The sequence below is a fragment of the Limanda limanda genome, chromosome 8, assembly GCF_963576545.1.
Source record: "Limanda limanda chromosome 8, fLimLim1.1, whole genome shotgun sequence".
Classification (NCBI taxonomy): domain Eukaryota; kingdom Metazoa; phylum Chordata; class Actinopteri; order Pleuronectiformes; family Pleuronectidae; genus Limanda; species Limanda limanda.
The window spans coordinates 23911145-23934396 of NC_083643.1; the positions used below are offsets into that span (position 1 = coordinate 23911145).

A 23252-nucleotide genomic window follows, 5' to 3' on the forward strand; every position below is an offset into this window, starting at 1 on the left:
CCTGCTGTGTGGGGGGGCCTGAGGCTGAAGGAGGTGGAGTCCATGGTGGATCATCGACTCCAGCTGTGGGTCACAAGCTGCTTCAACCAGGAAAGAAGGACGTTCACACACACACCGACCTGTGGAAGCACGAAGGACAGTCAACATGAGCAGGTAAGGAACTCTTCCCAGTGCCAGTGTTAACCCGTGTGCAGAGGAGAGACGGTGTCCTGCAGGTATCAAATGGAAACTGAAAGCATCTCTGCATTAGATGAGTCCGATCCATACACTTCACTTTGCTTCAGGACTCAGAGGAAGGCCCGCTGGCTCTGCACCTCAGGATCTATGCATCTTCTTTACCTTCTGCTACACCGCAAGCAACATGCTGTGGTTGGGTTGCTCCCAAATTCTAATGAATGCAAATACAGGACTGCATTTAACTTCATTCAACTTCTCAATAATGGACAGCGTGCGGTTGTCAGCGCTAATTGTGACAATGAGGAAGTAGAGGAAGTAAGTGAAGCTCAACTGAAAAGGGTGAGTCTCGGCAGCTCTATCAGTTTCATAGCTCTTCCTTTGTGCACAGAGCATGTATTCTGCACAAGTGACTATCGTGTTCACATGCTCGCTGGCTGATGTGCTTATTTTAACTTTCGAAGACCAGTGCGAACAATTGAACCTGTGTTTGTGTGCGTGTAAATGTGAAGCCTCACCAGAACCAGGATGCAGATATGTCCATTTCGATTTCCTTTCCGACACTTCAATTTAATGTGCTTTATTTGATCATTCACTGCAATATCATGCGGTTTCTGCAGTCATGTGAACATAGGAAGACATAATAATAAGTATGCATTGTTTAATATAATGTGAATGTGTGGCTTTGAATTTGGTGGAGTTCACTAGGCTTACATATTTGCTAGTGAGGTCAAATGCTTGACCTTCTGCTGAAAATACACAACTACTGCTGCTGAGATCCTTTATTACATTGTCGAAACTACACTTATTAGCTTAGTTTCTAAGAGATGATTGATATTACTCTCTTATATGTATGCTTAATATGTGGTTGGTTTGCTTAGCTTAGCGTAAAAACTGCAAACAGGAAAACAAAGACTACTTCGGTCCAAATGTTACAAACACACAATGATAATTTGAATTAATGTGTTAACTGGTAAATATAATGTAAAACTGATTGATTTCAGTACCTACTATTAGCAAGTGAGGTCAACTTAAGGTTTGACCTGCTGGAAATAAACTAAAGTGCTGCTGTATATAGAGGAGAACAACATTGAAGGAAATACACAAATTATTGTATTGCAGAGAAAAGATTGATGCCACTCTCACATCTTTGTGCTAAATATGTGGCTGGAGCCAGCAGCTTGTTGCTTAGCTTAGCATAAAGACTGGATACGGAGGGAGGCTGCTAGCCTTGTTCTGTCCAGGTGATTCGTATACACAAAAGTAATCTGAATTCATGTATAAATGGTTTAATATAACATCTGATGCCAATATTTCCTAGTGAGGTTAAATTAAAGCTTGACCTTTGTCAGGCGTGTTCGTTTATCCTAAAATATGAGAAGAGCCGATCCAATGGTTTGGTTCAATCAAGTATTTATTTAGAAAGCAATGAACAGGTATGAATCAGAAAAACAATGGGCATCCAACACACTGCCCGGTACTCTAGCAGTACCGGACAGTCTCCAGTCGTATCAGAGCGCCTCAAACAGCCGGCGCCTGTCTATTTTATAACAGTCCATCCTCTTGGCATTGGAATACGGAAGTAACAAGGAGCCACTCCCAAGGCCTTGACACAGCTGATGCTATGAGGGACAAAGAATATTATGTTTCTGCTATATCAAAACAATAGCTAAACAGTAGCTAGCTAGCTTAGCCTAGCATAGTTTTATCCAAATGTTACAAAATCTGCCTCATATTTCAGATACAGTCAATATGTTTTAAATATTTAACATCCAATTGGGAGAATTTAACTGCCAGAAAATATCTTCATTGAGCTGTTATCAGGCGACTAGCAAGACTTCAGGATGTGACTGCCGACCAACAGGAGTCAACATGCTAAGGTTTAGTTTTTACAGTCTAGACGTGCTGATTCTTTTGTTACCCTCACTGTTTGCTGTAGCTTCATGTTTACTGTACACACATGACGGTGGCATCTTCTCATCCAACCCTCAGCACACGTCTCTGCTTCGAATCATTGGAACAGTGTTAAAGTTCAGCGTGTTTGCTGTAAGATGGCGTGGGATCTTTCAGTTATGTAACACATCCGAGCACAGTGGTGTCAGATGTCTGGGATAAAAGTAATGCAACACGTTTTGTGTGTTTTTGCTCACAGCTGAAGATTAGTGGGGGAGGACTTGAGGTCATACGAGTTCTTCTTGAGCTCTTGCTTCTGTCAGATCTTGATTTACGCCAGTTCCTCCTTAATAACAGCCGAAGGACAGTTTTCCATTATTCTCCCCAATTTTTTTCAGTTAAGGACTTGAATGTTCAAAAAGTTGATGTCGAAAACAGAGCATCTGTTTTTTTAACCAGTTATGCAACTCTCAAGATTTTACAACATGTGATTTTTTTATGATTTGATCCTTGTAAGAAACTAGAACCAGCCAGCAAAAAGTGATGCATCACACGATAATTACCCAAATACAGTCTCAATGCTCAATGCAGAGGCTCCTACTGATGTGCATCAGTCAATGGTGAAGCCGTTCGTACAGAAAAACGGTTTCTTTGCACAGGAAGTGAAAGGCCAGCCCGCCAACACTCCTGCCTAGGTCTGGATTCAATCATGGTGCATTCCTAAATTTATGACACAAGTCGACAAAACAGTTACCAACAAATACCACAAAGCTCAGTGGTGGAAACCTGAGGGAAATGAAGGAGAACAGAGGAAAAAGAATGGAACATTGCATAATACAGTTTTGGAACACAGATGTGGGTTTTTAAAAAAAAAAAAAAAATCAGTGTTAAGACGAGATGTTCTCATAACTGTGGTCATCATTTTCCAGTTAAATAGCGTTTGCAGAATTTTGGTAGAAATGGCACTTGATCATTATGTTAAATTGTCCTTTAACATTTATTGAAATTTACCCTGGAACATTATCTAATCTCGTAATGTGAATTCAAAGATTAAGTGGGCTGACTGTAGTCATGCATTTAGTCAAACATGTAACTCCTTAATAGGGAATAGGGAATTGAAAAAATTCAAAGATCGTTTCCCTTCAGTGGATATCTATATTTATCTGGATAAATGTCACATTATAATTTCTTTCAACTTTTACTTCTCATTTGCTGCTTCTTCAGGTTGTGGCTGTAAACTGTGAATGATAGTAAACTTTGAGCTGGATCAATTATGCTTCCTTATTATGTGAGCACAATGTATAAGCAATAATATGTGTATATAAATAAATAAAACTTTGACAGAGACAGTGATAACATTTTATAACAAGTTTGAAGTCTGTGTTGCAAACGCAGACTTCAAACTTTGAGTTAGCAGGGCACTGTCCATGCTGTCCAACCCTGCAGAATGTGGGGCAATGGAAGTGTTGACCTTAGTGGGAAATGACATGAATTGGCAACTTTGCATTTGCCTTGCTTTGCTTTTTAGACCAGATATCAGAGTCCAACATTTATGTAAACCGAAAGCTGTTGTGTTGACTTAACTGACTTGTTTTGGATTAAGGTTTTTTGTCTGGGTCTATGTTGTCTGAATTTAAAGAAATGTAATGCTAATTATTGTTCTAACATTTTATGAATGCATTACTCTGGTGCAGCTAAAATTGCTTCAAACAATGATGTAATCATCTTGCTATGAACCATTCCCAATTCTTACTTGTTGTGAAACAAATTGCCAATGGCTTCATGCTACATTCCTCAAGCCTATGTTGTTTCATAGGCACCAGTATGTCTTTGCAGATGGATAGGAGAGTCCCTACAGACTATAATATGGGGATAGATCCACATTATCATACCTGTATATGCTAACCCTATACAAGTTGTGGGTTTCTCCTTTGTGAATATCTGTGTAGTTGTATGTGCAGTATTGGGGGAGTTTATCTGCCAGTAAATATCCTTATTAAGCTGTTATCAGGCGTCTAGCAAGACTTCAGGATGTGACTGCCAACCAACAGGAGTACAAATGCTGACGTTCAGTTTTTACAGTCTATATGTGCTGATACTTTTGCTACCCTCACTGACTGGCTGTTTGTTGTAGCTTCATGTTTACTGTAGGCACATGACGGTGGCATCCATCCCTCAGCACACTTCTCTGCTTTGAATCATTGGATCAGTGTTGAAAGTTCAGCGTGTTTGCTGTAAGATGGGGAGGGATCTTTCAGTTATATAACACATCAGAGCACGGTGGTGTCCGATAAAAGTAATGCAACACGTTGTGTGTTTTTTGGTCACAGCTCAAGTTTGGTGGGGGAGTACTTGAAGTCGTACACAGAGTTCTTTCTTGAGTTCTTGCTTCTGCCAGATCTTGATTTTCACACGTTTCCTCCTGAGTAACGGCTGGAGGACAGTTTCCCAATATCCTCCCCTCTAAATGTTTAAAAGGTTAAGGTCGAAAACAGAGCCTCTGTTTTTGTTAACCAGTTATGCAACTCAAGATTTTATAGCAGTTGCTTTTCTTATGGTTAGATCCTTTGTTATAGCTCATTGTGTTGACTTCACAGATTTGTTTTGGATTTAGTTTTTTTGTATGTGTCTTTGTTGTTGTAATGTCTTAAGAAATGTTTTGCTAACTCTTTTTCTTTCATCTTTTGAATGCATTACTCTGCTGCAGCTTAAAAAAGATTCCGACAATGTTGAGATCCTCTTGCTATTTAGTTTGTATTGAACCATGCTCAACCAATTCTTCCTTGTTGTGTAACAATCTGCTGATGACTTCAGGCTACATTCCTCAAGCATATGTTGTTCCAAGGGCGCCAGTAGGTGTGCAGCCTGTTTGATGGTTTGCAGATGTGTAGGAGAGTCCCTATACAGACTATACTATGAGGATAGCTCCACATGTTATCCAGCCTGTATATGCTAAACCTATACAAGTTGTGGGTTTCTCTTTTAGTGGATATCTGTGTAGTTGCATGTGCAGTATTGACCCAAACCTGTTATTAAAAGTGTCTGACCTGAGAAAATGTGTGTCTGACTGGCTCTTCGTTTCCGTCAAAGATTCCCGCCTCTCACATCTGATACCATTTGTCCTCTCTGCAGGTGTCTGATCAGCCAGTTGGAGGTGCAAGGCTTCATTGAGAGATGCATGACTGCTGTTGGCACCAAGCCGCATCATGCCCGTAGCCTGGCTGAGGTGCTGGTGGAAGGAGACCACAGAGGCCACTATAGCCATGGACTCAACAGGATGGGTTAGTGCGGTGCTGGAACTTACCTGCACATTTAATTTAAGGTAGTAGCACAATTGTCTTTGCATGTAATAAGGATGTGGGTTGAATAGGACTATTGCTGTTCTTTTTGACAGACATGTATGTGAAGGACATCAAGACAGGGATCTGTGCCAAGGACGGTGAGCCTATGATCGAGAAGGAGAGCGTGGCCACTGCGCTGGTGGATGGGAAGAACCTCCTGGGTCCTGTGGTGGGAAACTTCTGTATGAATCTGGCTGTAAAGAAAGCCAAAGAAGTCGGCATTGGCTGGGTGGTGGCACATGGTCAGTCCCGTCTTCTTTTAACTGCATCAACACTGTAGAAGGCCACAACAATAAAGGTTCAGACCATGGTAACTTTATTGTGAGTGTAATATCAATGTTTCACTCCAACATGCTCTGGCATCAGATACAGGTCTTTATTTGAGTAGACTGAATGTTCAGTGTTCATAAGGAATTATTTTCACTTTTTATAAGATGAAAAGTATTTGGTACACAACAGTAAACTGTAGTTAAGATTAATGACTGGATAATAAGCACTCAGCAAGTTGGTATTTCCTTACAATTCACTTTAATTTCGGAAATTAAAATCCCTCTCAAGTCAATTTTGACATCGACAATGAAATACCATTTCTTTTAAACCATGTGTGCTAATGCTACTTTTCTTTTGTAGGTTCCAATCATTATGGTATTGCCGGATACTATGCAATGCAAGCTCTGAAGGAAAACATGATTGTGAGTGAAGCATTTCTCAGCCTATTGACCTATCTTTAACATTACACTGCTGCTGAGGACAAATAGTTAAAATCATCTTAAGTTTCTCCTATTTTATTTCCTTACCAAAGACCATACCAATAATCGTATGGATCAGAATAATTTATTGTACAATGTGAGGTGAAATGATTGAGGGTCTGGAGGAAGGTTTGAAGGATGAAGGCTTTGGGTAATGGTTGAAAAATGAAGAGATGGGGGTGACGGTTAAGACATGAAGCAATGAATTGAGGTCATGGGAGAAGATGTGCTGATGTCAGCTGCAGCGGTGGGAATACCATAGGGAACCGGGGGAGTTGAGACTCAAAGTCAGGGGCCTGTCGCTCTGTAAGTTTGATGAATAAAGCCCCCAAGACAATTTTCATTGGGAAAGATGTAGATTGGTGTTTTTTATGTTGCCTGGATAGTTTTGGATCTTGTATAGAAACTATAAAACTATATACATTGTAGGTAAGGATGCTGGGGAAGACCAGCGACTGAGACGTTTTTCACATCATCTTCCCTACCAGCAGTGAAGGAAGCGTGGATGTGGAAAAAATTCTCAGCTTGTAGCATGCAGGATAATTCTGTTCAGCTTGCGACCACCTCACCTGATTCTGAGATGAATAAAGGGCCTTGGGGGGGTGGGGGTGAGCTCTGGCTAGCCTGGAGTCAATATAGATTCGTATGGACTGAGGTATGAGTCAAGTCGAAAGAGGCAGATGGGTTAAGGTTGGTTGTATGGGCTTTTTTTTGCTGCATTTTAGTTAAAAGATAAGAATCAATGGAAATGTCAGACATATTTGCATGTTGAGGGTATAAGCAGTGATGTCCAAGGGCCGAAAGACAGCAGGATCCTGATTATTGGACTTTGTCTCTGAGTGGACACAAATGGCTTTTGTAGAGAATATTGATGAGAAAGAAAACAAAATCTGAACTGTGATGCAATGTTTTTTGTGTGGGATTGGATTCAGCTTTACAGAGATCTTCAATTTAACATGCTGAGGTGTGAGTGGGTCGAGGGTAGGCAAGTAGTCCTTGACAATTCTATAAAGAAGTTCATTATTTTGATATAGACCTGAGGTTTCCCGTCACTGGTTTTGAAGGAGTTCCTGTTTTCTTATTAAGGCTTGTTCTATCTTTGCAAGTCTGATGCAGGTTATGTAAAAAGGGGAGAAGACTGGACAAGGATTGCTGACATGCTTTCAGCATCTAGTTTAAAAACTTTGAATCTCTCAGTTTCATTTCATTTTTCTTTTTCCAGATGGAAGCTGGAATTTAAACATGTATCCAATGTTGTGTGTCATTGCGAAATACAAATGTGAGTGAATGTGCAGTATTTCCTAGCGTATTTTCTATTTGTATTAATAATAATCTTCTGACCGACACAGGGCATGTCCTTTACCAATACATCCCCACTGGTGGTTCCTTCACGCGCTAAAGAGGTAAATGTATTTGATAATATAAACCATATGTGCATGCCACTTATGAGCGGGTCCTTTGGTACTCTGGAAGTTTTATGCATTTACTGTGTGTTTTTATTTATTTAGTGAAAAAACATGTAAAAAATCTGTCCCCTCCTAACACTGTGATCCTGCTGTTTGCAGTGCACTCTGGGAACCAACCCCATCAGTGTGGCAGCTCCTTCCAAAGACGGAGACAGCTTTGTTCTGGATATGGCCACATCAGCAGTGGCACTTGGAAAGGTGAGATCAGGTTTATCATTATAGGTCGTCAGAGCATGCCGTACAAACTGCACGTCACCTCCTTAATGCAGAGAAACGATGCCACACTAATGCAGCTGGATGTGGATTATTTTAGATGTAACACCACATGTTTGTCTGATAAATATCTAAACTTTTCGGAATTGATTTTTTAACATGGTTCACAATGGTTGTTCATTGGACAAGGAAGTTAAATTATTTGACTCATATACACCTAGCCTTATTTAAGTTTGTGATTAGACAGAAATGACTACTCAGAATCTTTATCTACCTGATACAATGACATCACATGTTGTGTTCTTATCAGCTAAATGAGATATGTGCGTATGTTAAGTCATCCCACTCTTGTACTGAATGTGTAATGTGCACAGGTGGAGCTGCATGAGCGTCGTGGAGACACCATTCCCGAGGGCTGGGGCTGTGACGCTCAGGGAAAGCTGACAACAGATCCCAAGAGAGTCCTAGACGGAGGAGGACTGGTGCCTGTCGGCGGCAGTGAAGCCACAGGTCAGAAACCAAAAGATACAACTGCTGGCATTCAACTCAGGGGGATAGAAATCCTGGGGCCTTTACTGCAAAGCAAGTTTAACGTAGCCAAGACATTTTTTGTATTCCGGCCTCACTCAACCGAACATAAGCCGTCCTGATAACCTGCACTACGAAGCTGGTTATCAACTGTCTCAGTTTACCGTGAGTTTGAGGTGTCTGACTGTGTCTGGCTTGTGACACAGCCGTCAGCTGCAGGTGTAGAGTGAAAGAACACACACAGAAACAGCCCTCACACTTTCTACTTCTCATAGAAATTTATTTTCATTGGTCAGGAGATGAAATTTATCACATCGTCTTTGAAGAGAAATTAACAGAGCTAACTGTTTTCTACTTTATCATTCACTACATAAGGAATGCAAAAGGCCCACATGAAATAACATGTGGGCCCGTTTCTAGTTTAGTTTAATTTGCGCTCTTAATGGGTGGGAGGGGCAATATCCTAGTTCACTCTGTTGTTGCATAATTGTACATTCTGCCCCATGGTATATTTCTTTTTCTATACTGTACAGATTTTTTCTATATATTAAACGACTCCTTTACATTCATATCATTTTGTTTGTTTGTTTCAGGAGGATATAAAGGCTACGGCTTGGGAATGATGGTGGAGGTGTTCTGTGGTATCTTGGCCGGCGCCAAGTACAGCAAACATGTCCGCACATGGAAAGTAACGGATCGTGTTGCAGACCTGGTACGTTTTTTTTATTTTTTGTTTTTTTTACTTGACCTAACCCTAACCCTACTTCAAAACCCCTCATTATCTGGATTGGAAAAGTAATCTTTAGAAATGTATTTAACTCCTGCATGGAGCCACGTATCTTACGTTCCTCTCTCCAAAGTAATGATAAAAGACCGGTTTGTTTTATTATTGCCCAGTTGACTAAGCATCAGTTTAATTTATTACTCTGTTAACGACAGCAAATAAATGAGGCATGATGGGCAGAGTTCTGTGGAGCCGAGTTGTATCAGCAGACTTTTACAGCCACTGTTATCTAAAAGAAATCACAGAGTCAGACGTTGGCTCGATTCTGACATGTTTATAAGTCCCTTTACTTTATATTAGCTCTATGTGCACAGTCTGGTCATTGTCCTCTCTATGTTCACAGGGTCAGTGTTTTGTGGCGATCAACCCAGAGAACTTTGCTGATGGTTTTAACGACAGGATGGCTGACCTGCTGTCCATCCAGAGAGGCCTGGACCCCGTGAGTACATCCTAATGTTGCAATGCTGAAAACTATTCAAGTTTAAAGCAAAGTGACTAGTTTAACTTCTTTTTGTGGTCCTAGGCTGATGCAGAGAGTCCTGTCCTGGCTGCTGGAGACCCAGAGAGGATGAATATGAAGAAGTGTGAAGAGATGGGTGGGATTCCCTACCACATCAATGTTGTCAACTTCATGGTAAGATTTCAGAAAGTGACGACACCAAACAGTCTGGAACGTGGAGCCCTGTAGAGCATGTGGTGTATTAGTGAGCTTTAGGGGTGTCTGTAGGTTGATCTTTGGACCAAACCAGGCTCGCTGTGTCCCTTCTAGCTCATATGCTAAGCTGAGACAGTTAGCTGCCCGCTTGAGCTTCATGGTTACTGTACACACATGACAATGATATCGATCATCTTATCTAATAAATCTCAGACCAAAATTAGCAAGTACAATTGGTGTTTTTAAACAGTTGAGTCGTTCCTGTTCCTGGCTATTTATGTGTCGATGCCCGTAAGAAGAACAAAATTGGCGCGTTCACCAAAGTGTCATGTTTTCATCCCTGCCTATTGGGGCCAGAGCCAATTAAAAAAACTACTGCAGAAACATTTTATCCAGGAGTGAAAGTATGTCAGTTGGTTTTTGACGGGTGGAAAAGGGGCATAACTTCTGCAGGAAATCAGTTGAGCATATTACCCTAAATGTCCCGCTAGTGCATTAAGCCAAATACTATTTCAGGCTGACCTAACCTGACTTGATTTTTGATTTGTCTACAGAATGAATGTGCACAGAAAATCGGCGTCAGCCAGCTGCTGCCATGTGACAAGCTCATCTCCGATTAATAATCATGCCAGCTGAAATTCTCAACATTGAAGGAATCTGGCTCTTTTGCTCATCTTGACCCCTTTGCTCCTCCGCAGGGCAAGTTGGGAATGTGGCTTCATGTACTGCATGTTGACAGTCATGTCTTTTGCACATTTTTCAATTGTTCATTTTGAAAAGTTTTCCCATGTAAATGTTAAGTGGAAAGGAAAAGATCAGAAGTTCAAGGGAAATTTTGAAAACTTATTTTTAACATTTTTGGATGTCTGGAGATAATTCATCTGCAGATGTCAAAACGTAAACATGTCTTCAAGATGTTGTTTCTCTCTGAGTGAAATATACACATTTGTCTGAAGCTCTTGTTTACCATTGGATTTGACTGATGGATGTAAATGATCTAAGAAAGACTGGGTGGTAATGTTTAAAGATAATTTGGTTTGTTCATAACGAGCCAGTTGGCTCATTCCCTGTATAAACCATTTTTTAGAAATATACTTTATAAAAGCATTTTAAATTGTCTATGGGACCATGTTCAGATTTTCTTTTTACGCCAACGTTATCATAAAACAATATTCATTTGTGCCTTATTAAAAAAATATACTTTTACATCTATGCCTTTGCTTCATATCTGTTTTTCAACATTACATTACATTACATTTCATTTAGCTGACGCTTTTATCCAAAGTGGATTACAATAACATCTTCTGTATCTTCAAAACAAGAACCCATATGCATATCAACCACCAGATAGCAACATGACTTACAATTTCTTAGTGAATTTCCATTTATCAACACACCTTTAACTCACAGTTTATATATATATATATGAATGTCATCTTTAATATATTTTATTAATTATTGCGTGTTATGATTTAACTATGTTCAAATCTGCGTTTTTGGTGGTTTGCCTTCATCAATTGAGTACCAGCTATTCATTTTTACACGTTTTCCTTAACTTGTTAAAATTTAAATTAATCAAGTTTATTTTAAAGCAAAATCGCACACAGCAGTTTAATTTCACACAAACATGAGCTAAATATGTATGTTTTAACCACTAGAGGGAGACCAAGTTTACGAAAACTTTCTGTTTAGAGTAGGCCATCAATATACTTTGACTGTATATTTTCTTTTAGCCCAATTTAGTTCTGTGATGTTGGTATTGTTTGTAGTGTAATTTGCAGAAAGCAACAAACTGAGGCTAACCCTGACCTCTGCTCTGATCAACCCTGAGATGGTTCAGCTGTTCTGAGTCATTTCAGTTAACTCTGAGAATGTTAAACGTGCATGTGGTGTATAAATACTGCCATTCACCATGGTAACGGATAAAGGAAAAAGATTTATTTTAAGCAACTTGAGCTGGAAAGATTAATGCGTAACTGGGCATTTACTTATAAACAGCACTGAGAGAACCAAGAGGTTAACACCATTACATTTTATTGAGTGTTGTTCAAAGGACCACATTATTCGGTTTTAATTTCCTTGATGCATTCTGAAGAGCTAAATTAGTTTAAAATGTTGAATATATTTATTTAGCTATATCCTGAAGGGCAAAAAGTGGTGCAGGCTGCAGACGATGAAAATAAAGATAAAATAATTTATAGATCAGTGATTGTTACAATATAGTTTGACCCAACTGCCTCAGGTTTTGTGTGATTTGTTGTTGAAAAAGCCTCAATTAAAGTGCTAAAAAACATTCTATCAATACATAGTTGGATGTCTATTTTACATCAGAATTTTCTTTATTTCATTTCAACATGTAGAACCTTTAAAATAATGCTGGCCTATCTGTATGCAGCCTTGTCTTTTCAGCCACATGTCATGCCCTCTTACGTCATCTCATGCTATAACTATAGGAATATTCCAACAATGCAATCAAGAATACTGACTGTTGTCTTAATGTCTACAGAGTTAGTGCTGTGAAGACAGACAGTGAATAGATTTGATTGCATCCGCGATGTGTTCGTCTGATTGTCTGTCAGTTAGTTATAATAGTAATACACTTTATTTATATTGCACTTTTTAAAAAACAGTTTACAAAGTGCTTTGACAACAGGCATGAAAAGTAAATTAAAACTTGAACACGTAAAAGCAGTTATATGACAATAAAAATAAGTGAACAAGGAAAATTAAAGGTCTATAAAAAACAAGTCTATAAAAATGGGATTTAAAAGTGATTTAAAAGAAGTTACTGACTCTGCAAGCCTTATGTCCTCTTGTAGGCCGTTTAAAGCTGAGGGGCCCTTTAGTTTTAAACCTTGACTTTGGAACAGCAAGCATGGCTCCACCTGAGGATCTAAGGTACGTGCAGGCACATAAGGGGTCAACAGGTCTGTGATGTAGCTTGGGGCTGGACCATGGCGTGCTTTAAAAGTGATCAGTAAAATCCTAATAGGTAAATAACATGGATACATATAATTTGGTTCAGAGGAGTCAACATGATAACTCTTCTTTCCAGTGTTCTGGCTGCTTTGCATTGTAAATCCTCTCTGACAGGAGTTCTTTGTATTCACTCATCTCCCTCAGGGTTATTTGATGTCATCAAACTCTGTATCACATCTGTCCTGGGTCTGTGAATGGGTTTCAGGGTGGTTTTGGGAGACTTGCTGATTTCAGAATGTCTGCTTTCACAGCAGGGTCATTCAGGTCCAGAGGAGTCCTGTAGCTTCACTTCAAGAACGAGGAGAGAACGAAGGTCTGTCTCTCCCCTCTCTCTCCTCCTCTCACCCTTCCACCATTTTTCTCCTCTCACCCAAACGTTCGAGGCGGATGTTGCCCACACTCAGTCTGGTTCTAGAGGTTTCTTCCAGTTAATGAGGGAGTTTTTTCTCTCAACAGTCGTCAGTGCTCATAGTGGGAGCTGTTGGGTTTAGCTACAATGTTATAAGGTCTCAGTTGTCCTATGTAAAGTGGCATGAGATAATATATGTTCAATTCAATTTAATTATATTTATATAGCTTCATATCACAACATACATTATATGGAGGCTCTTTATATAGTGAGGACATGTTGTGATTTGTCGCTACACAAATAAAAATGTGTTGAATTGAATAGAATTTGAACTGAATTAGAAATAGAACGTGAGAAAGGGCGTTTTACAACATTTCAGTTCATTTCCAAGGGAAATAATTCCTAAAACTTGATGCAAAAATATCAGGCATGTTTAGGGGACTGATATTTATGAATGTGTGCAATTTGGTGCAGTTTACTTCAATTTATTGGGGCAGATAGGCCTTGGCGGAGGTTTGCACTTTACTGCGAGTCATGTAGTGATCACAAGCTGGCCAGAGGGGCCATCCTGTTTACTTGCATCTTGCAGGGCCAATATTTGTTTTATTTGCTCAGTGTTGCTTCTTGAAGACTAACCTCTGCAGCCCTTTTGCCTATCTGGCTTGGCCTTTGTACTGTGGGGCTTTGACCTGGTTGGTATGAAAATAGTGTGCATTTGTAAATTGTGCATTTGTCAAATACTGCTTGTGGGATGTATTGTCTCTTTGCAAGGTGTCTAAAAATTTGCCCCTTACATATGGAAAATGTTTTAGAAATAATCTCGATGCAACAGATGATGCTGGGTTACATTGTCACCGTGGTTCTCTGAGTGAAGAGACTGTTTCTCCCACTACAAGGCCTTTCGGAGACATGTGTCATTCAACTATCAATGGATATCACAACAACACAGGTGTTTTATAGGTGAACTGCAGGGTGTGGCCGGGCAAGCTGGAGAATATAAAATAAATGTCTACGCACCTTGAGAGCAGGGGGATCATTCCCTATAAATATAGAATATGTAATAGAGAGGAGAGGTAGTCTCTTCACTGAGCACAACTCTACAATATAACCAAGTGTTCCGTTTATTTTATGTTTCTCTACCTCATGTGTTTTCTAATGAGCAGTGAAATATTATTGTTACATTGATTTTGTATTGTATTCACTACCAAAGCAATCCAACATTATGATTTAAATATTAATGATTAAATAAACAGCCTAAAAAGCCGATGATCAATACTGCCGTGGCCAATTGATTCATCCACTATGAACTAATGTAACCGAGGAGGAAAATGTCCATTCAAAATATTAATTAGCTGGTCGTATTTGGAGATATGAGGAATTTGGTAACACTTAGCGGCATCTGCTGGTCACTTTTTCAATACAATATATTTAATGACGCCCCTAATGTGTGCTGCTCAAGGTATTTTGTGTCAAAAATAAAATAGAAGAACATACAAGTCATTTATTTATGTTGCATTTAATATATTTATTGATGCATTTATTAATTTACACCTTTTTGTCCATCTACTTAATCTTACCAATCAGTTTTCTATAAGACATGCATTTCCATAAAACCCAAAATAGTGAAGTGTAATAATGCTTTTAAATCTGACCAAAAAAAACTGCTGAAAGCTAAGAGCTGAAATCTCATTCACATGGAGAATTAGTGAAGGAGTCTGAAACCAGATAGAGTCGAAATGTTCCAAAGTGTCAGTTTGTCTCGAAGAACCATCACAGAGCAGATTCATGAAGTAATAACATACAAGTACATCACAAGACATTTCTAGTTTCACTCACTGTAAAGAATCAATGGAGAGAAAAAACATCATCCAAATATTCACTAATGCATTAATGTTATTAGAATCCATATTGAGACATAACATAACATAACTTGTTTTCTAATGTCAGGATGTGTTCTCTCTCTTTCACTCAAGGAAGCACCATCCACGCATGCCGTAGCAGACAAATGGTTTTCTTTCTTCACAGGAAATTAAGCTCCAGTTTCCTCCCTTCTCCAAATCTGCAACACCACATACGTCTTTCATCGAGCCAAGTGGGTGTCCCTTCTGATACCAGGAGCTGAATGAGTAGTTACTCCCGTCGGACCAGTAAATCTGAGGATCTCTGTACAAACCGATCCATGCCAAGTTGGGACATTTGTTCGAGTGCGGTGCCGTGCGCAGTATCTTGTTGTAGTCAGTGTCGTTCCTCACAGTGACCAGATCTGTGTAGTGTGTTCTGCAGTGCCTCTGAGCCTCAGACCAATTCTTTGCTGGATTCACTAGCACAAAGTCAAAATCATCTAATGTTCCTGCAGTTCAGTGTGAGAAGAAAAGAGGGATTGTTGAGATCACATAATGGTTTTCAAAATCATATCTTATACATTATGTTGTATAGTAAAGATCAATATAAAGCACAACATTACCATTGTAGCAGACAAATGGAATCTGTGTATTGCAGTTATAATCATTCCATGTTCTATTGTTCGTCATGGCCATACAGAGCTCATTGCCTTTATAATTGTTTGGTTCAGCTTGACGCCAGTTCCTATATTGAGCTCCACTCTGGTTGAATCCATCTGACCACTTCCAGTCAATATGACTGTACAGACCAATCCAAACCTCAGAGCTGTTACCAACAGCGGAAACTGTGTCGTTAAGATTCTTCATTTCTTCAGTGTTTTCAATAGTGGCCAGGTCTGTGTACGTCGCTCTGCAGTAGCTCTGAGCTTCAGTCCAAGTCATTGCATCAGACACAAAGTGGTACTGATGGGGGAGGCATGTGCAGAAGGTGAGGCACCCTGAGGATGAAACCAATTATTTGTGTTATGTATGAGGACTCAAGTTAATCTCTATATTCAGATTTCCTGTTAGACATCATACAAACAATGAAATTCACTGACCTGAGAGACACAAGACACCAATGAAGATCCCTTCCATCCTGATGCTGCTCTGTGGACTGTCTGTGCCAGTGTTCACCACTAACACCAAACTGAACCAGTTCTCGTGCAGCTTTAGGGAAATGTAACACCAGCTCCTCCTCTTCTACTGACACTAGTCAGTGTTCTGTTTCTTTATGCAAAAAGGCAAAGATGCAAACAAAATCTAATTCCATCCAAAATGTAGATCAGATGTAAAGAGAAGAACAATAAATTATGAGTATTATTAAAAAATAGTATTATTATTGTTATTTTTATTATTAATATGATGCTATCATCTATAAATTATGTTCATTACAACAACCATTCTGACAACGTAACCCCACTAGATATTGAAGCCTGCCTTCAGGTATCCAGTGTTCATCTTTACAACATGGATGTGTTCATGGAGACACAATTTGCACCGCATGTCTCAGATCAAGTCCTTCATGTTGTGTGTTTCCTGATCTCAACCAAAAACAGCAGCTCTACAGCAGCAATGCGTTGAAGAATTATTAAAATAATTCAGAGGAGTCAACATGGTAACTCTTCTTTCCAGTGTTCTGGTTGCTTTGCATTGTAAATCCTCTCTGGCAGGAGTTCTTTGTATTCACTCATCTCCCTCAGGGTTATTTGATGTCATCAAACTCTGTATTATATCTGTCCTGGGTCTGTGAATGTGTTTCTGGGTGGATTTTGGAAACTTGCTGATTTCAGAATGTCTGCTTACACAGCAGGGTCCTTCAGGTCCAGAGGAGTCCTGCAGCTTCACTTCAAGAATGAGGAGAGAAAGAAAACACAAGTTTACAGTGGTAGTAGCTTTGTGAAGAAGTACTTGGATCTTTTGTTCAAAACACAGTGAGGAACCTTTGGTCTCCAGGCTGCACGTTGCCCACAGGACAGTTCGATCAGGCCTTTCAGACAATTCACAAAACCAAGTAACTCAGAAATAAACTTTCACCCTGTGGTTTGCCTAACTTCAACCTGTGCAGTTTAATTCTGCATAAAAAAATGTCTGGACTCATATGAGGTCACCCTGACCTTTGACCACTGAAATCAAGTCTGTTCGTCTTCAACATCTTCAAGTGAAAATTGCTCAAAATGTGAGGAAATGATCGAAACACAGACTTGAAATATCATGTTCAAGAGGCTAAAACATGTTTTATAAGTTAACGACCACCAACTGAAATCTAAACAGTTCATCTGTGAGTCTATGGCTGTGTTCCAAATCCCTCACTAATATCTGTTTAGTGCATTAAATGCTGAGTTCGCCATTATTTATTGGTGTCCAAATGTTTACAGTTTTTTTTATAATGGACTCATTGTTTCCCACAATGCATCATGAGAAGTAGTGTACAACCAATGGTCACTAACCAAACAGTATATACCATCATGCATGCACTCGTGGTGGAGTGAGGGGAGGAGCGAGGGCAGCAGGAACAAAATAAACATTTAAAATTGACTTTCGGATTTTACACGTTGCTGTTGTTGTACATTTAATTCCTGTGGCAATGATGTCATTTTTCGATGCAGAGAAAATGCTCGGATTAGTGTCTGAAAGCTTCTGGTTCTTTTCCGATGAGCTCACTTTATAGTGCTCTATATAGCAAACACTTTTCGGACTCTTCATTTAAGTTATGATCTTTTGTTTGGACTTCGTTTTTCGTATATTCATGTTTTTGGATTGGTACTCTGTATTTTAATATTCCTCTTTCTTGTGTGTCCCTCGCCTCAGTTTAGTTACGTCCATGTTGTGCCATTTCCTTTTTCGGAGTGCGCACCTGACCTCACCTGTTTCACCTGGGTTCAGTTATTCTGTCTCTGTGCGGTTGTCTCTTCACTTTGGTTCTGTTCAGTCCAGCTCCTCTGTCTCTGTTTTGAGTTTCAGCTTTTGGATTACCTGAGTTCTCTTACCAGCCTTCTGAGTGTAACCAATTAAATTTGTCGTTTAAGTATTTTTCCCTGCACAAACGTGACATTAACGAGGCAAAAAAGGCTTTTTGTGTAGCCAATGACCTTGAACTAATTTCAGTTGTAACCAAATCATCCTTGAAGTGATATAACAAAATTCCCTGAAGGTGTTTGTGATATATCACATTCACAAGAACATGAGGTCAGCGTGACCTTGACATTTTACCTTCAATCACCAACATCGTTTCAGTTCATATCTGACTTCAACTGAAGCTTCGTACAGAATTTGACATGTTTTCATAAAAATGGGGCAGACGATCAACCTGGAAACCTCCACCTAGGTTTTTCTGCATCAAAGGAAAAATACACATTAAACATTAGACCAACATGTCTTTCAGTGTGGTCACTTCTGGCTGAACATGTCTGTCAGGTCATGGTCAAGGACAAGCTAGCTTGGGGGGGTTGTTCTCCAGAGGCTGATCATAAATCAGGGGCCACAATTTAAACAGAGGGGCCAATGATATATCAAACATCCATGTCCAATTCCTGATTCAGTAAGATGTGCATTTAAAGATTCAGAATTAGAATTCGAAAGATGTAGTGGTGCAGTTGCACATTTCAGCTGAGTTCCCCTCACAGCTCGCTCCCCGTCCAGACCCTCTCCTGATGACAAGATAAAGTATTTAAATATAAGGGGCTCATTTAAGGGGGAAAGAAGTACAACATTTTTTTAATTTAGATGAAACACACTAGATAAAACATCAGTAGGATTATTTCATATTAATTTTCTGCCAATCGATCCCTTTCACCAAAATCATACACACTGAACCTTTAATTCATTCCATGTTTACTTTAGCTCTATAGCATTGAACACACACCATTAAATATATTTTAAATGTTTTTCTCGTTCAAGCACATTGTGTTCTTCCAAAAAACCTGGAAAATAAAGTTATTATTTTATTTAGACAACTGACAGGACATTACCTCAGGAAACATGCAGATGAGCTGGATGAGTTGTGTGATGCAACAATATGATCAATATTTAAATTCACATATATTACTCTTCACTATAACTGACATTATTGATCTAAATAGCTGCTTCTTTCCGATATCTCTCTCCCAGCTACTATAATTGGGAAAGTCTCCTGATGCTCACAGAGGAATCAGTGCTCCTCCTTTGTTTTCACATCGTGGACTATAGAAAGAATTCAGATAATGTTGTTGTGGGTCCAGGAATTTTTTCAGTTTCTTTAAGACTGCAAGATGAGAGTGTTTGATAACATTTTTGATGGTTTTTCAGGAAATCATTTATGTATTTTGACTGAAAAAGAAATCAAGCACGATTGGTGCAACTTGGTTGAATTTAAGGGGAATGTTGGGCCTTGGTGGAGTTATGCAGTTTACTCAGTGGCATTGTAGTTTGATTATAGGGCCTAAAATTCCCACCAAACTTATGTTTAAAGCTGTTTTATGTTTGCAAGACATCCATAGTGAGCAAGAAGGAAATCAGACATTTGTTGGTGGTAACATCAACGAGTGCATCTGCAGGACTGTTTACTCCCTTTGTCTGTGTAACTGTTTGGCATTTTTCGACTTTCTCTCGTCTCAAACTCTGAGGCTGTGTTAGAGCTGTGCTGAACTGGGATGGAGGAGACCAACATGTTCCTCTGAACTACTCCCTGACCCCAACCATCCTGAGACAGACTCCTGCAGTACACCAGCCAATCAACTGTTCAGTTACACTTTCTGAAAAAGTGAAAGTAAAATCCATTAAATACCCTGAAATCAATGAATTTATTTATAATTTGTAAAAGATATTTCCTGTAAGTGGCTACCCAATAATAACTCATTGGGTGAACTCAATTCAATTGTAGCTCCAACTCAATTTAATAAAATCCCTGCAATATAATTTCTTCCATTAGTCCAACTAATTTCTCTCACATAAAATAACATTATTACATTAACTGGTTGCTTAGTTAAGTTGATTTACATAACACCAACTTATCTTTTTTAAAGGCAGCTAAAGTAAAATATCTATGATGATGTTAATGTAAATTGATTTTAGTTCAAAATTATATAATTGGAAATTAATATGGTAATATTGCTTTTCATCTGATCCGCCGTTTAGACGCATGAGACAAACCTCATTTGAGGTTTTTTTTATTTTAAAATGCTCACAAACTGGCATTGTAAAAACTAACCAACATTGAAAACTTTTTTGTTTGTTTTACATACAACAAATATCAAGAAACAACCTGATCAGGAAATAAAAGCAACACAATCCTGACAGTTATACTGAATTAAACATCAATACAAATACATTTATTTGTATACTTATAATATGTCATCTTTTACTTGAATACACTTTTCTTTAATGCTAAACCTTTTGAAGTGCACTGGAAACAAATGGTAATCTTTACAGCTCTGTGGCAGAGTGACTTGCAGCATTAAGAGGCCAAGAAAACTACAGTGTTCTCCTTATATTTAACATGACATCCATACAGTCATAAAGAAGCCAACTTACAAAGGAATATATCCCCTTGGGTCCATACATCTAGCAATATTGATCACAATTGTTCAGAAAAAAGCCTTTCACCAGTTTGAGTCTCATGCCCAGATCTGTAGCTGGTGAAAAGCTACAGATCTGTCCCCAAAACAGCAAGGCAAAAAAACTTGTTGGTCTGTAAATGAAAACATTTACAGTTACCGGTTTTAACTCATTATAACTCATTAAGGCGGTAATTGAAATGTAGCTTCTATTCTGTAACAGAGTGACTAGCAGCATTAAGAGGTCATTCACAACCAAGGAAAACTAAAGTCAAATCGTGTTTATGTCCATTTGGCCTGAGTTGAGCGTCATGAAGGTGACAAGGCAGCAGTACACAGGTGGTGTCACATAGATGGAAAGGGGAAGTTATGTGGACAACATTTCCATTTGTGGACAGACTTCTCCCAGCTCATGGAAATCCACTCATTAAAATATCGGACCCAGGAAAAACACCCCTGAGGTCTCAGAACTTTGTCGGCTGTGTTTCCCACTCATGCAGACAACTTGTTTTTCAGCTGCTGTATCTTTGCATTGAGCTTGTGCCAATCCAAATTCATTTCTGAATAAACTCGAAAGTGTACTTGAGGTTGTCTGGAAAGCTCCGATCAAGGGCATTAATAAGCCCAAACAGCATGATGGACCCCATTATCACCCTTCCTAAATTGTCCATGACTTTGATCTGATAATAATGAGATGCTAATTCATAATGATGAAACAGAGCCGCTGCCGGTGTGAACAACTGACAACCGTGACACGGAGCCATTCAACGGTGGCGACATTCCGCGGTGCCGGCGTTGTGCGGACGTTATGTGGCCGGTAGGTGGCTATATGAGCTCATAGTTCCTATACATAATCCACATTGTGGCTACTAAAAATACCGGTGCTTTAAGACTAAAGACTCGTGGTTATAGACCTGGGCAAGTCACCACTGTAACTCACTTAAACCTTTAGTGAGTTACAGTCACTGTCACACTGCAGCGTGGAAAAGGCTGACATAACTAGCTAGCTAGCCAGATTGCCTGCCAATTCTGATTTGACTAAAAACCGAGCAGATGTTGCCTGGATTAAGTTTTGACGGCTATTGCGCATATTTCGGTCAATATTATGGAAAGCCCATTATTTGACAGCAGGAAACATTAAATATATCAACTCACCAAGGTTTGGTCTTCCACCTGCGGCAGTGACTCTGGCTTGCACCTCGAAGCAGAATGAGAAAATAGTCGCCAAAGAAAATCTGGAGAATCAAACACCAGGGGCGGTCCCCCCAATTAATCTCATTTATTTTGCGTTCATGAATGTGATCGGTGAAACAATTTAAATATTGTGTGTTACATCTGTAAAATATTTATGTCCATTTTTTAAATGGATATATAATAATAAAGCAAAGGATATTTAAATGTGTCACCTCTAAGAAGGGTTTGAATAATGTTTTTGAGTGTATAGAACTCAAATCAAATAAATAAATAATAATATATTAGAGGAACAAACATCATATAATACAAACACAACCCTTCTGACTGATTGTCTCCGTGTGTATTTGCTGTGTTCATACTCAAACACGCAAACAAAAGCTTGTGTGTAAAAACCCTGGTCATAAGGGCATGCAAGCTCTCGGATGGAGAACGGCCTCGAGCCTGCAGCCTGCGCTGGGCCTCCAATGTGCTACCGTAACATCTGTAAGAGACGCTCCTTCCCCACGAGGCTTCAGAAAAGGTAAGAGAGGGAGGGGTTCACTGCACTACATATAAACTGTGCTTTCAGGAGAGTACATTCATAAAGACGTGTGGAAGAAGCAACCAACATATCTAGATCATGAGTACACTCTTACACTCGCAAAAACATATAGAAAATCCCTCTACTGATATACTGCATATAAAAACAAGATTCTATGTGTTAGTGATAATCAATAAAACTATCCCAGGGATATTCCAGCAACTGAGTGTTGTACCTCCATAAAGTTCAATCAATCAATCAAATGTTATTTGTACAGCCCATATTCACAAATCACAATTTGTCTCATAGGGCTTTAGAAAGGTGTGACATCCTCTGCCCTTAAGCCTAAACTACAGTAAGGAAAAACTACTAAAATCCCCTTTAACAGGGTAAAAAGGACGTAGAAACCTCAGAGAGAAAGTTGAGAGCTTCGTGTGAGAGTTCAATGTTTCCTAATCTCTACAAACAGATCATGTGTGTGAAGTAGTTTAACTTTCTGTTTTATTATAAAGTTCTGGTTTCATGAGTTTAGACTGTTGATGTCAGAGACAATTATTTAAAAAACGAACATGGAAGCAGAGGCCAAGGGAGGACTGTCTGTGATCTAAATTTCCCATAATGCAACTTTAAAGTATTTTTCATTGCACCTGATAGCTTCCACCTCCCTTTAAACTTTACTCCCTCACTTTATATTTCAGGGTTTCAGCTATAAATGTGTGGTTTTCAAACTCAAACCAAAGTAACCGGTTTACAGATCTTGTCACACCCACACAATGAAAACTGTTTTCATAGATGACTTTATATCAATGTGAATGGTGATGCCGAGTCTTGACTGCCTCCTGGTGGCTGACTGAAGTACAGGCCATACACACCTCCCCCTCAGTTGAACTTTATTTGGGATTAAGCAGTAACTGTAAATGATGGCAGGTGTGTACTGACTACTATTGAACATGTGTTTAAATGTGATGATTAATTTTGAATACAGCCACATCC

The 23252-nt window shown here is 39.2% G+C and overlaps 1 protein-coding gene across 1 annotated transcript; it reads left to right on the forward strand.

Annotated features, from left to right (window-relative positions):
* Window positions 1-11009, forward strand: LOC133009347 (uncharacterized oxidoreductase YjmC-like). The gene is made up of 11 exons (XM_061076829.1): window positions 1-153; window positions 5200-5348; window positions 5462-5650; window positions 6039-6100; window positions 7507-7560; window positions 7723-7821; window positions 8211-8346; window positions 8958-9076; window positions 9492-9587; window positions 9672-9782; window positions 10358-11009. The coding sequence occupies exons 1-11, from the start codon at window positions 146-148 to the stop codon at window positions 10421-10423; spliced, it is 1089 nt and encodes a 362-aa protein (XP_060932812.1). The 5' UTR covers window positions 1-145; the 3' UTR covers window positions 10424-11009.
* The last annotated feature ends 12243 nt before the right edge of the window (window positions 11010-23252 follow it).

Coding starts and splice junctions, on each gene's coding strand:
- LOC133009347 (XM_061076829.1), top strand. Junction 9,588..9,671: donor TCCAGAGAGGCCTGGACCCC/GTGAGTACATCC, acceptor TTGTGGTCCTAG/GCTGATGCAGAGAGTCCTGT. Junction 9,783..10,357: donor TCAATGTTGTCAACTTCATG/GTAAGATTTCAG, acceptor ATTTGTCTACAG/AATGAATGTGCACAGAAAAT.